The sequence below is a fragment of the Oryctolagus cuniculus genome, chromosome 14 (assembly GCF_964237555.1).
Source record: "Oryctolagus cuniculus chromosome 14, mOryCun1.1, whole genome shotgun sequence".
Lineage (NCBI taxonomy): Eukaryota > Metazoa > Chordata > Mammalia > Lagomorpha > Leporidae > Oryctolagus > Oryctolagus cuniculus.
The window spans coordinates 31984885-32000442 of NC_091445.1; the positions used below are offsets into that span (position 1 = coordinate 31984885).

The 15558-nt window shown below is 38.7% G+C and overlaps 1 protein-coding gene across 2 annotated transcripts in view; it reads right to left on the reverse strand.

The window, feature by feature from the left end:
* PJA2 (praja ring finger ubiquitin ligase 2) overlaps positions 1 to 15558 on the reverse strand; it is a 75887-nt gene that overhangs the window by 14513 nt on the left and 45816 nt on the right. For both annotated transcript variants that reach the window (XM_002713961.5, XM_051853930.2), the window contains exons 6-7: positions 9180 to 9365; positions 452 to 563 (exon numbers count right to left, since the gene is read on the reverse strand). In XM_002713961.5, the coding sequence (XP_002714007.1) occupies positions 452 to 563; positions 9180 to 9365 (298 nt within the window). The remainder of the gene's footprint in view (positions 1 to 451; positions 564 to 9179; positions 9366 to 15558) is intronic.

The window sequence follows — 15558 nt, forward strand, 5'->3', positions numbered from 1 at the left end:
TGCTTTGGCTTCTTTCAGCCAATGTATATGTCTTTCTATTTTAGTCAAATAGTGACAACACGGCAAGAGACACTAAGCACACACGCCACATGCATTAAGGTGTGCTTGTGTGTGGGGGCAGCAGGCAGTAATATGATATTCAGAAGCCACAAGCCTGTGACAGCGTGTTTCTATGCACGCATAATCAATAGAGGGAAACAGTATACTTTCGAAATGTAAGCAAAACCTTAGCCATTAGGCAATAAAAATTTGGAAATACTGCAATCTGAGGCAGACTGCTAAGACATCAAGTGTAACTTACATGCATACTGGTGACCATTACTATTCAGTGACTGTTATTAAACTGATTAGAAAACTATTTACCTTTCTAAAGTGTCTTAAAAAACCTTTAAACTTTTATCAGTATGTATCCCATCAACTTAAAACACAGGCATCAGAGTTACTAAAATACCTCCATGGCCTGGGCTAAGCGTTCTTCTAGTGCCATGTAGGTGAGGAACTGAGGATCCACATAAGAAATTGCTTCGGCAACTCCTAGTCCATCCGCAAAACCATCAAATAGGCTGAGGAAGAAAACATGCAAAACAAAAATATACAATTATGATTTGGGAAAATCTCACGCTGAGGACATAATTATGTTAACATACTGATAAGTCAACAGACAGACTTTGAGCAGAAAAATCTAAAATATTTCAATATGTACATTGTAGAGTAAGGGCAGGAGGAATCAGAGAAGTTCCATGCTTAGCATAAGGAACTAAGATACAACTCCCTCACGCAGATGCTGCCACACTCACCACACAGTTTGTAGGAAAATTCTTTTTTTGTTTGTTTCTAGTTCATACTCTGGGGACTGCTTAATGGCAGTACCTTTTCCCACCCAATTCTTTCCCATGAATTTTCCTTTATGGTGGATATTTTAGTTTCTAATCTCAGTGTTGGTGAGACTACTACAAAGAAAATTAGTCTCTCTTCTCTTTGTATTGCTTAATTATTGTTTTAAAATATTTTAATTCTCAAGCCTCTCCATGAATCTCTCTTTGTGAACTTTGCTAAGAACTAGGTCTCCTTCATTACTGTGAACTCATGAATGCTCATTTTTATTATTTTCTTCTAAAAGAACTATAAACCCCGTGAAGAAAAATATACTTCTTTCTGTTTCTAATTCCCTTCTTCCACTGATGGACAAATACTAATTCATCCTTTTCCTGTCATCTCAGAAACACTAAGTGTTTCACATTTGGGAAACTCTGAAGTATGCCCGTGGTTCCCTTCTCTCTAATCTTGCTCCCTGGAAATTACATTCAAGCCCACTTCTCCAATTATGTTCTCTGCAAGTAATTCTTAAATCTCTACCCAATTCCACACTCTCCCTGGAGCTCTTGACCTCCAATTCTAGTTGTCTGGGGGGCACCTGCATAGATGAATCTCCCCGACTTCATAAGTTCATGATCTCTAAAACGAAGTTTAATTTGTCTAAACATCTGTTGATTTCCATATCCTATCAGAATTTGAATATTGTAGCAAACATTCAGTTATGCAAGCTAGCTCAAAAACAGTTCTGATGTCAGTCCATTAACATTACAAATCTATTGCTGAGAGATGTAGAAATGATTCTTATAAAGAATAATTTATAGCTTAGTAGTACCTAGAAATCAGCAAACATCATATGGTATAAAGGAACATCCTCACACAATCACAGATGTTAGAATTAATAGTAAAAATGACATAATTCACCCACCCTTACAATAACAGAACTTCCTCATCTAGTACAGACTTGTACAAAGAAGAAGAAACAGAGACACACAGCGATTTAACTGAGTTATAGCTAAACAACTTGAAAGACTTGCTCAAGGGACTGTTTTTTCATCTATAAAAAAAAGTAAATGAGTCGACTTAACAGGGAGCCTGGTACAGAGACTGCACTACTGCAACAGCAGAAACCTCTCCATGCAGAAAATACACTGTGGTCTCAGGTGCTATTTGTTGTGACGGCTCGAGCCGTTAAGATGCCCACGTTCCACACCTGAGTGGCTGGGTTTCATTCCTGGCGCTGGCCCCTGACCAGATTCCTGCTGCAGATTCTGGGAGGCAATGCTGCGGGCCTAAGGAACTGGGCTCCTCTCAGCCTTGTGGAAGGCAAAGATTGTGTTCCTGGCTCCTGGCTCTGGCCTCAGTCCAGTCCTGGGAGTTGCAGGCCTTTGGGGAGTGAATCAGCAGAAGAGAGCTCTTTTTCTCTCTTTCAAATAAATTAAACAAGCACAGCTAATATGAAGACTACTCCTACTTACAACTTTTGCTTGTAGCAGGAGTTCTGCTTGCCAAAGCAACAAAAACTCTATTGACCACCTCTTTGCAAAAAAAATCCCTTCAAGTTGCTCAAATAAATTGTCTCCTAACAATTCTTTTTATCTCCAGGCTAAGCAGAGATACTGAAAGTGTGGTTGTAAGTGATCAATTTCAGTACACAATTGATCATAATGACAGGTCTAAGAGTCAAAGAGATCACATAAACAAGACTAGTGTCTGCTAATACTATCTGAGAGAATTAAGAAGGAGAGAACGAGCCAACATGGGAAGCAGGATATACAGCAGACTCATAGAATGGCAGATGCCCTAAACAGCACTCTGGCCTCAGAATCAGCCCTTAAGGCATTCGGATCTGGCTGAGGAGCCCATGAAAGTATTTTAGGCATGGAAAGCCAAGAGACTCTGGCAAAAAAAAAAAAAAACAAAAAAAACAAAAAAAACAACACCCTAAATGAAAGATCTCTGTGAGTGAGATCCCAGTAGAAAGAACGGGCCATCAAAGAAGGAGGTACCTTTCTTTGAAGGGAGGAGAGAACTTCCACTTTGACTATGACCTTGTCTAAATAAGATCGGAGTTGGTGAACTCAAAAGGTTTCCATAGCCTTGGCAACTCATGACAAGAGCCTAGGGGGATTACTGATGCCAAAAACAAGAGTGTCAATTTGTTAAGTCAACAACAGGAGTCACTGTGCACTTACTCCTCATGTAGGATCTTTGTCCTTAATGTGTTATACTATGTGAATTAATGGTATAACTAGTACTCAAACAGTATTTTACACTTTGTGTTTCGGTGTGGGTGAAAACTGTTGAAATCTTTACTTAATTTATACTAAATTGATCTTCTGTATATAAAGAGAATCGAAAATGAATCTTGATGTGAATGGAATGGGAGAGGGAGCGGGAGATGGGATGGTTGTGGGTGGGAGGGAGGTTATGGGGAGGAAAAAGCCACTGTAATTCAAAAGCTGTACTTTGGAAATTTATGTTTATTAAATAAAAGTTAAAAAAAAGTGTGGCTGTAATTTGACCACTGCACAATAATATTAATATTAAAAGCTTTAATATAATTTATTTGGCAAGTACCATGGCAATAACTGTTTCAGACAAGAATCAATGTCAACATCAGTGAAGGGAAGTTTGAAAGCTTAAGAAACATGGAGGCTGGCGCTATGCTGTAGCAAGTAAAACTGCCACCTGCAGCCCCAGCATCCCATATGGGTGCCAGTTACAAGTCTGGCTGCTTTTCTTCCAATCTAGCTCCATGATAATGTGCCTGAGAAAGCAGCAGAAGATGGCCCAAGTGCTTGGGCCCTTGCACCCATATGGGAGACTAGAAGAAGCTCCTGGCTCCTGGCTTTGGAATGGCCCAGCTCTAGCTGTTGCAGCCATTTGTGGAGTGAACCAGTGAATGGGAGATCTCTCTCTATCTGTCCCTTTCAAATGAATAAATAAATCATAAAAAAAGAAGAAGAAATATGTTCTCTACTATGTCCAAGTATTTTCCCATAATATTCCTATTTATTATTAAGGGGAAAACAGCAACTAGATAGTACAGAAATCTGAAACAGAATACCATAACAAATGATCAGAATTATTTCTTGTATCAGGTAAGATGATACTATGTACCTTTTTTTTTTAAAGATTTATTTTATTTATTTGAAAGAGTTACAGAGAGAGGTAGAGACCGGGGGGGAGGGGGGGTGTCTTCCATCCACTGGTTTACTCCCCAAATGGCTGTAATGGCCGGAGCTGCGCCAATTCGAAGCCAGGAGCCAGGAGTTTATCCAGGTCTCCCATATGGGTGCAGGGGCCCAAGGACTTGGGCCATCTTCTACTGCTATCCCAGGCCACAGCAGAGAGCTGGATCAGAACAGGAACAGCCGGCACTTTAGGCCAAGGCTTTAACCCGCTGTGCCATAGTGCCAGCCCCAATATCTTGTACCTTCTTAAAAAAATGTATCTATTTATTTGGAAGTCAGAGGGAGGGAGAGGGAGAGACAGAGAAAGAGATCTTCCATCCGTTGGTTTACTCCCCTGGTGGCTGCAAAGGTCATGGAGGGACCAGGCAGAAGGCAGGAGACAGGAGCCTCATCCCAGTCTCCACTATGGGTAGCAATGGCCCAAACACTCAGGCCATCTTCTGCTGCTTTTTCCAGGCCATTATTAGGGAGCTGAATTGGAAGTGGAGCAGCTGGGACACAAATCAGTGCCCTTATGGGATGCCAGTATTGCAGGCGGCAGCTTTACCTGGTACGCTACAATACTGGCCCCACTGTATACCTTCTGATGCATATTGAGGTCTAAACATCACTTCTACGATTTTTCTCCAATCTATTCATAACATCAGAAAAATACAACATAAGACATATTCTACAAAACACATAGCCTGTACTTTTCACAAAAACAAAAAAAAGGGTATTACACAAAACAAAGCAGAATGGAAGAAATCCATTAAAAGGGACTAAAGAAACATGCTACCTAAATGTAATGAGTGGTCCTGCATTACACCAGGAAGAATTAGATACTTCAGCAAAACCTATATATTAGATAATAATAAAAATGCAAACATTAGATAATGCTAGATATTATTTTATTATTTTTAACATAAAATAGGATTGTGGCATAGTAGGTTTAAGCTACCTCCTGCAGTGCCGGCATCCCATATGGGTGCCGGTTAGAGTCCCGGCTACTCTACTTCCAACCCAGCTCTCTGCTATGGCCTGGAAAAGCAGAAGATGGCCCAAGTCCTTGGATCCCTGCACCTGCGTGGGAGACCCAGAAGAAGCTCCTGGCTTCAGATGGGTCCAGTTCCTGGCCGTTGCAGCCATCTGGGGAGTGAACCAGCGGATGGAAGACCTCTCTCTTTCTTTGCCTTTTCCTCTCTGTAACTCTGCCTTTCAAATAAATTAAAAAAAAATTTTAAATATATATAATCTATGTATTAGATTTTATCAGCATTAATTTCCTGACTTTGACTATTTCACTGCCTTTTATGAAAAACTATACTTGTTTGTAGAAAATCCATCCTAGAATTTTTATATAAAAGCAGTCATCATGTCTGTAACTTATTCATAAATGGGTCAGAAAAAAAGCCTTAGCATAATAGAAAAAGGAAACAGAAAATTTAAAACAGATGTTGTTTCAAAATATTAACATTGGGAAGGAGCATTTGGTGTAGCAGTTAAGTTGCTTGGGAGACCTGCACATTGGAGTTCCTGGATTCAGTTTCTGGCTCTACTTCCAATCCAGCTGCTTTCTAATGCCGCAGAGGATGCTCAAGTAGCTGGTTGCCTTCCACTAATGTGGGAAACCCAGACTGAGTTCCAGACTCCTGGCTTCAGCCTGGCCTACCTCTGGCTGTTACTGGCTTTGGGGAGTGAACCAGTGGACAGAAGATCTCTCTCTCTCTCTCTGCCTTTCAAACCGAAAAAGTTATAAGTTGTGCCCTTCTTCCTAGTAAGTAGTCCCTTGGAAATAATTTCCCATTGCTTTTATCAAAAGAAAAAACGTTAACATTAGGGCGGATCTTCGGCATGGTGGTTAAGAGGCTGCTTGGGGAGCTGGCATTGTGGTACAACAGATTAAGCCACCTCTTGCAACATCTGGCATCCCACATGAGCACCTGTTGGAATCCTGGCTGCTCCACTTCTGACCCTGCTCCCTGCTTATATATTTGGCAAAGCAGAAGATGGCTCAAATACTTGGACCCTTGCCACCCACATGAAAGACCTGGATTGAATTCCAGACTCCTGGCTTCAGCCTGGCTCAGTCCCAGCCACCGTAGCCATCTAGGGAATGAACCAGCAGGAAGATCTCTCTGGTTCTCTCTCTTTCTCTGTAACTCTGGCTTTCAAATAAATAAATCTTAAGGAGAGCAAGCAAGCGAGAGAGACAGACAGAGAATCAGACAGACGCTGCTTGGCTTGGGATGCCTGCATCTCATATAAGAGTTCCTGGGTTTAAGTCCCAGTCCCACTCCCAATTCCTACTATTGTAAACCCCAGCGGGGAGAAGATGATGGCTCAAGTAGCAGTGTCGTTGCCATTCACACGGGAACCAACTGAGTTCTGAGTTCCTGGCTTCAGACTGAGCCAGCCTTGGCTGCTGCAGGCATTCAGGGCATGAGCCAGTGGATGGCAGATCTGTCATTCTCTGCCTTTCAAATAAATAAGCAAATAATGTAAAATGTTAGATGTTTATAAATTCTTCATACTATTTGTTACTCTTCTGTAAGTCTGAAATTATTTCAAAAAATTTTATTATTTACACTTAGTAATAACTACACAGAATTAGCTTCTCACAACCTTATTAGGTTAGTAATTCTATCCTTAATTCCTAACAGGGAGACAGACAAGGAGTTATGACACAATAAATAAATGCTAGAGTTCAACTTTTTCTAAATCCAAAAACCATGTTTTCTTGGCATCACGTTCTACCACATCAAGCTATGAGATAATCTCTGGGTATTTTGTCAACACTTCTATAACTTTAATGAAAGACAAACTTGAGAGAGGACTTTTCTCATTTTCCTTTAAAATAAAATAAGGATCCAAAAGGCTTTACTTTGTTTCTAAGTAGTACTGAAATAAAAAAATGAGTCAACATTTCATTTCAGAGACTGTTTGCCATGGCTTTTTCTTTTACTGTCAAGATGATATGCTATCTTAATACAAAAATTAAACCATATTTTTGGGGCTGGTGTTGTGGCGCAGAGGAATAACCTGCCACCTGCCACACTGGCATCCCATATGAGCACCGGTTGAGTCCCGGCAGCTCCACTTCCGATCCAGCTCCCTGCTAATGCATCTGGGAAAGCAGTGGAAGATGGTCCAAATGCTTGATCCCCAGTACCCGTGTGGGTTAGATGCAATTTTAAGCTCCTGAAATTAGCGCTGGTTGTTGTAGCCATTTGGAAAGTGTACCAGCAGAAGGAAGATCTGTGTCTTCTTCCCCATCACTTTGTCTTTCAAATAAATCAATTAAAAAAAAAAAAAACACACAGTAGGTATGTTCACCTTACTAGCCTTTAACTATTGCCACAAAAATGTAGTACCACATAATCAAATGAGGTATATAGTTAGATTCAGAACAGCAACTTTCAAAAAATTTGTCTTAAGATCAATGTTAAAGTGTTTTCCATATTTAAAAAAAACTAACTTGAAGCTCCACAAATTTTGGGTTAGTGATATCTCTAAAATCTCAACACAACAGCCATGTCCAGAAAGATCATCAGTGAATTAAAACCTAAAATAAAAGTTTTCAAATTTAAGTTACTATTATATTCAATAAAAGCATATTACTCCTTGAATTTTCATGTGGAACAATCTTTTCACCGAGTTATTTGTGAATTACAGATTATGATCTTGAAAAATACTACCTATAACTTGGGAATGTCAACTCTATTAATCAGTCCTAACGGAACAACTGGAACCACAGACAAGTTTTGAGAGAGAGATGATTTCACTGCACTATTTCAGTGGGAAAATAATCTTTCAAAAATATTTTTACAGAGTCTTAAAAATGTGCAATAGAAAAAAATTCTTATGAAATTATAATTGGCTCCCACCATGTACAGATCATGCTAAACAGTTGAATCTTTCATCTGCTGAACACTCTGACGAATTACTTGCATAATGGAGACATGAGACTTCAGAATTAAGATACAGTGTAGGAAGAGGGTACTGGGGAGACGAGAAAAGGAGGAAAAGGAAGCGTCAAGATCAGCAAGGCTGGGACCAGGGAAAGCCACTGACTCTCTGTGATGTTCGGGAAGCCAGAAAATCGGTTACAGACAACTAGAGTGTGTAAGATGCGATCATAAACTGTGTGACAGCGATGAAAGTCTGCTCTGACATTCGCCAGTCCCTTCGCCAGCCCTCTACCCCAGCACACACCCATCCAGGAGAACAGCAAAGGGTAAGGAGGACCTCAAGGAAATGTTGACTTTTTGATCCGCAATAATCTGGAAACACATAAAAACAGTCAGCACATACAGAGAGAAGCTGAAGACACGAGGGAGGCCTTAAAAATGCTGATTCCAGAAACCTGCAGAGGTACTAGGGATATGACTGCAGGCTTATTTTTCTAATTTTAAGTAGAAAAACAAGACAAATTCTTAAAAATATGTTAGTGCAGAGAAGGAAATAAGGGTAAGTACACTAAGCCACTTTTTAACTCCCCAGAAAAAGTAACAAAAGGGCTCAGTTAGAACAACTGTTTTATCTACATCTCAATAACTAGGCTGCTTCCAATGGGCTACTGAACACTTGAAATTTAAATCTCACTTTATAAACTGAAACCGTTAAATTCTGAGCGTTGTATCATAGGAAGTAATAATTCTATAATCTACTACATTTATATGCTTTTATTTGAAGCTTACTATTCTTTGACAGCATAAAGTAAATATATTTTCAACATCTCTTAAAGGTACAATTTTATTTTCCTTATTTTACATATAGAGAAGGAAAGAAAGGACAGTGAAGGAAAACTGTATTCTTAGGATTCTGTCACAGGGTTTTACATTCAAGTAGTATTCATTAAGAAATTTTTTTAAGAACATGGATTATGCTAAGTGCTACAAGGCATATAAAGCAAAATAATAACAATAATAAAATGATACCCGACATCCAAAAACAGTGTATAAATGGCTAGGAGGAACTCTCAGAGAGCTAAAGGTCAAAGAAAGAAGAGGCTTCCTGTTAGAGGAAGCAGGAAAGAATCCCAGCAGGAAGTGAGGTCTGAAACGAGCTCTGAAAGAAAGCAAGACAGACTGGAATGACAGACAGGAAGATGAGAACTCTGTAATTTAGAAGCATGAGCAAATTCTCCGCAGTGAACAGTAAGTGTGCTAACGGCACTGCGTGACCTACCTCCAGTCCACATCTAAGTCCTCACTCACACTGGAGTCATCCTCAAGGTTGTTGTTACCATCCAACATAAAAGCTTCTGGCTGTGCAAATTCATTGGCAGGCTCATTTCCCTCATCACTGCTGCTCTCGTTGACTTCATTGTACTGTAACCAAGGAATTTCTCCCTCTTCCAAGGATGTCTGTTCCCTAATACAAACACGTTAACAACAGAAAAATTATTTTAAAATACATAATATTGTTTTTAGAATTCTGTTTCATGCAAGCAGCCTCTATGCTTTGAGTTCGAAAAACAGGTTTTCCTTGAATGAAAGATTATCTTAAAAGGAAGCAAATACGTAATAGGGCAATATATACATGGAGATATTTCTACCTATACAGGCACATACTCAGTTATGAATTGCGTATGTTCCATAATTCTTCTTTTTTAAAAAAATACTTATTTATTTGAAAGGCAGAGCTACAGAGAGAGGTAGAGACAGAGATCTTCCATCTACCGGTTCACTCCTCAAATGGCCACAATGGCCTGAACGGGGCCAGATCAAAGCTAGGAGCCAGGAGTTTTCTCTGGGTCTCCCACATGGGTTCAGGGGCCAAAGGATTTGGGCCGCCCTCCGCTGCTTTCCCAGGTACATTATCAGGAAGCTGGATTGGGAGTGAAGTAGCTGGATCCTGGACTCAAATTGGCACCCATACGGGATGCCGGCACTGCAGGCTAGGATTTTAATCCATTGCGCCACAGCGCTGGCCCCTATAATTCCTCTTTCTGCAGGAGCAAAATGAAAAAAATCCATCTTAGACTATCTGAATTTTTAAATATTGCTCTTGGATAGTTTCCCTTCATAGCTAAAATAAAATTCCGATTTTGGCCTGCCAGTCCCTGCATAAACACATGCTTTCTCTGCGTTTCCCTCTCGACACCAGCCTCTTCTAGCAGTCTACTCTGCTCCTACTGCGTTTTACTCTGGACACTTAGATAGTGAGGCCATTTCTTCCATGTGAGATGTGCTTTCATTAGATTTTTCGCATTGCAACTCTCTCACTGATATTCACATCAGATCACATGTGATCTCCCCAGTGCTGTCCTGACACTCAGCATAAGTCGTTCTGTCATTACTAACTACCACATCACTCTGCTGATTTAAATTACAGAATATATTGTTACTTGACATTTTCTTATTTGTTTATAGTCAGGTTACTCTCACTAGAATATGAGCTTACAGAAACTGGAACAGATCAATAGCACAGATCAAGGAGGAGGAGTCGGCAGCACCGGTGACTGTGTTTCTTGGCATCCCATATGGGCACCAGTTCGAGTCCCAGCTGCTCTTTCTCTCATCCAGCTCCCTGATAATGTAACCTGGGAAAGCAGTGGAAGATGGCCCAAGTGCTTGAGCTCCTGCACCCATTTGGGAGACTTGGAGAAAATTCCTGGCTCCTGGCTTAGGATCAGCCCAGCTCGGGCCATAGTGGCCCTTTGGGGAGTGAATCAGTAGATGAAGATCCTGTCTGTCTCTCACTTTCAAATGAATAAATAAATCTTCAAAAAGAAAATGAGGAGGAGATAAAGGAAGCATTTCAAAATTGAGGGAAATGCAATACTCAGTAAATAGATGGTTCTGGGACAATGAGGTATCCATCTGGAGGAAAAGAAGTCAAATTCCTATTTCACTATTTGCCTTTAAATAAATTTCATCCATTCCTTTCTCAGAGTCATGTGTACCTCCCCATTACCACTGAAGTAAAAGTATTATAATAATCAAGAAAGAAAATTTTACAAAAATCTCAATTGCTCTAAGCACAAGGCAAACCCTGAGGTCACAAACTGATAAATTTCATAGAACCTACATTAAAGAAAACATTTATGGAAAAGTCAGTATACCAACAATTTATGTACAAAGCTCAAACTGAGAAAAATTCAGGTTAAAACACAGGAGACAAAAAGCATTCCCTTAATAAACAGGATAAAAATGTAAAACCGTATGAATAAGAAAACAATCAATATTCAAAAGCAAATTAACAGAAAGGGGAGGATCTGATCAGTTAACAGAAGAGGAAATTCAAGCTGCTCTGAAACACAGGAAGAGAGATGCTCTATCTCATTTATAATAAGTAAAATATAAAACAGTGAAATACAAGTTTTAAAATATTGGCAAAAATAAAAAATTCTAATATATTAGTGAAATTTTGAAGAAAGGTAATTCATACAGTATTGGTGAGATAGTAACTGGTAACAACTTCCTTATGGAGAAACTTGCCAATACTAACAGATTAAATATGTGCATACCATTGAACCAGTCAGTGTTACTGCTTCTATGTTTCTCCCAAAAAAGTGTACTTGTTTGTTTGATTTTTGCTGCATTACTTTGAGAGTCCAAACTGTGAAACAATGTAAATGTCCACCAAAGGAAACTGCAATACAACAATTTATATATTCCTGCTTTAAGAGCAGCTAGAGTTAGATTCTATTTATGTTTGGCACAAATTTAACATTAGAGGATAAAATATATGTATAAAGTTGTCTTCCATACCATTTATTCAATCAACTGAGGACAAAAATATTCTGGAAAAAAAACTGCCTCTGTACTGAACACGTACTGGCCATTTTTTCTTGTCATTATTCCTTAAGCAATATGAGTACAATGTTAACAACTATTTACATTGTATTAAGGATGTCAAATAGTCTATAGATGGCCGAAAGTATATGGGAGGATATGTACAGGTTATATGCAAATATGATACTATTTTTATATAAGGCACTTGAACATGCATGGGTTCTGATGCTAGCAGAGGGTCTGCAAGCAATGCCCACAGAATACTGAGGAAGGACTGTATATGAAAGAAGTGAGATAACACGCACATGGAAGAATCCAAGCATTTTAAATAAATAGGAATAGTAACTCTTTTTGCACCTAACTGAATAAATGTTTCTCTCAGTAATTTCCAGTCCTAAACTGCACTACAGGAAACAGGTTTGTAAGACTTAGGATCTAATATGGCTACTCTAGTAAAATGGGAAAGATGAGCACAAGAAAGCACACTTATTCTGGTAAACTTCTAAAGTTGAATTATAAACGTAGAGGATGTTTTCTTTTTTGGGTATAATAATTAGATCCAGTGAAAAATTAAACCCAAATGGAAGATACAAAATCAAACTAAAAATTCCTAAGCAACCCTGGTGAGGGCACTGGTCACACTGAATGCAGCTCCTCTGGTGACTCACCTGTCTCCTCCACTACGGCAGCCTCCAAGAGGCATGAAGGGCTGTCTCTTACCGTGAGCCTCACCCCCTGTGTAAATGTGTTGCAGACATAATAATAAATCCTTGAGAAACAGCTTTTAGAAAACAAATAATTCAGTGATTAAGCTTGGAAAAGTCCTTGGGAATTTTTCTGTTACTTCTAATGTACACCTAACAAAAATACTTTACACTTACTTATTACAAAGCTATCACAATGACTCACTCTGTGCTTCAAACACATTACATAAGTCATGATTAAATAGACTGATGAAAATGATTCAGTGTAGAAAATATATATTCATTTCTGGAGTTTTTAACTAAAATAACAGAACAAGTAAGATGATTCTGAATCTAAACAATTTATGCTATGTCATTAATATTCTTTTACTACATAAGGAATTCTTGGCTACATATTTCACTTGAATGTTTGATTCTGTAATGATTCATTGTCAACAGCTATAGAAACAAAATAAGTGGGATAGGGCACATGCTTTCGACATGTTATATAAATCACATATATATTACTACCATTTACACAGAATGCAAGACTGGCACCATGGTGGGCCACGGCTGGCTCAAGATTACAGAAAGAATTTTGCTCTTCAAAAAAAAATAATTCTGACCTATGGGTCAAAGAAATCTTTCATTCTAAGTGGCAAAAACAATATCCCTGTGCATAACTTCAGTAAAAATGTTTCAAAAACCTTGAAAATATTTAGAATTTGCTTCTCCTTTTTCATTTTTTATTCCTTACCACTCCACTACAAGAGCATCCTTGTCGTCCCTCTTAATTTTAAGGAGGGAAACTTTTTTTTAATGCTTCCTTACTGAGAATGAATTCTACTAATTATATTCTTCTGGAAAATACCCTTTATTGCTTCAAGAAAATACCACTATAATCCTAATGTTTGAGCTTTTATACTATAAGTATAGTGAATTTTCCCCTGCATTTATACAATCTATAACAAGGATATTTTCCATATTCTGCTAATGTGGTAAACAACATGATTTCCTACATGAAATTATTTTTACACTTATGGAATAAACTCAGACTGGTATATGAGTTTTCCTCCTCCCTGCTTTTTAAAAGATTTATTATTAATTTGAAAAAGAGTTATAGAGAGAGAGAGAAAGAGAGAGAGATCTTCAATCTGCTGGTACTCTCCTACATGGCTAGGGCTTGGTCAGGCCGAAACCAGGAGCCCAGAGCTTCATCCAGGTCTCAGCTGGGTGGCTGGGGTCCAAGTACTAGGTTCATCTGCTGCCTTCCTGGGCGCATTAGCAGGGAGCCGGATTGGAAGTGAAGCAACAGGGACTCAAACTGGCGCTCTGATAGGGATTTAGGCATTGCAGGTGGTAGCTTAGCTCGCTGTGCCACAGCACCAGCCTATATATACAATTACTACCTAAAGGAGTAGTTTTTGATCTTGAAAAAAGAATTCATCTCTAAAATTATCTGGATTACTTCTTTTCTTCTAAAGGAAGATTTTTAAACTACTGATTTAGAATTTATAATAGTCACAGAATTATTCAGCCTACCTATTTCTTCCTAAGTTTTACAAACATCAGGGGACAGCGCTGTGGCAGAGTGGGTTAAAGCCACAGCCTGCAGTGCCGGCATCCCATAAGGGCGTCAGTTCTAGTCTTGGATGCTCCACTTCCGAACCAGCTCTCTGCTATGGCGTGGCAAAGAAGTGGAAGATGGCCCGTCCTTGGGCCCCTGCACCCACATGGGAGACCTGGAAGAAGCTCCTGGCTCCTGGCTTTGGATTAGCTCAGCTATGGCCATTGCAGTCATTTCGGGGGGTGAACCAGTGGATGGAAGACCTCTCTTTCTCTCTCTCTACCCCTCTCTGTAACTCTTTCAAATAAATAAAATGAATTTTTTAAAAAAATTCTATTTTTCTAGAAATTTGTCAATTTCTTCTATTTCAAATTCATGAGTTTGTCCATTATTTGTAGTTGTATACATCTTTGTGCTTCAGTATCATTTAATTTCTGGCTCACTATCCACATGGATTGCCTTTTCTAAGTATCGACTTTCTTTGATCTTTTCTACTGTAACTGTTTTCTAATTCTAATTTTTATATTCTTTTATTCTTTATTTACTTTAATAGTTTTTCTAATATAAGTTAAATTCACAGCACTTTTCTTTTCCAATAAGATAAGCATTTATGATCATAAATTTCCTATTAATATCAATTTCCCTGAATGCCAGAAAATTTGATGATATTTTCAGTATCAGTAAGTTGTAAAAGAATTTCAAAATTTCTATTAAGATGTTTTTTGCTCTACTGGCTTTTTAAAAGGATGAATAACTTAAATTACAATTTTTTAATCTTACATTTTATTTTTTTTTTTAAAGATTCATTTACTTATTTGAAAGGCAGAGTTACAGAGAGAGGGTGAGACAGAGAGATATCTTCCATCCACTGGTTCATGAGCCAGGAGCTTCATCAGGGTCTCCCATGTAGATGCAGGGACCCAAACTTGGGCCATCCTCCAATGCTCGCTTTCCCAGGCGCACCAGCAAGGAGCTAGATGGGAAGTGGAGCAACCAGACTCAAACTGGCATCTATGTTGGATGCTGGCGCTGCAGGCATCGGCTTTACCTGCTACGCCAGCCCCTTTATTTATTTCTTTAAGTTAAGTGCATTATGGCCAGAGAGTACAGTTTGCAGGATACTGGCTTGAAAAAATGTTCATCTGTGCTTTGAAGCCAAACATATTTTTGGTTTTTACAACTGTTCCTTCTGTGTTTGTATATTTCAGGATGCAGTCTTTACTCCACCATGCTTAAATAAGGTATTTAAATCTACTGAAGTAAGACCGGTTTTTTAATATCCACAAATTATTTCTTATAGGATAGCAACTTTATCAATATTATTTCTGGTCAAATTTTGATTTATATTTTTTGAGTCTTTTTCATTAGGTACCTTCAAGTTTGAAAACTGCCACTTTTCACTTGTAAACTGGACTTGTTTCCATTACAAGTGACCCTCTTCCCAATAACGCTTTTCTATCTTTAAGTTTACTTTGCAAATGATATTTGCCTGAAATAGGATTGACTTTTACTTTCAGACTTTCTATATACTCGTGTTTCAATTATGTTTTTTAGAAAACATATTCCTAAACAAGTCA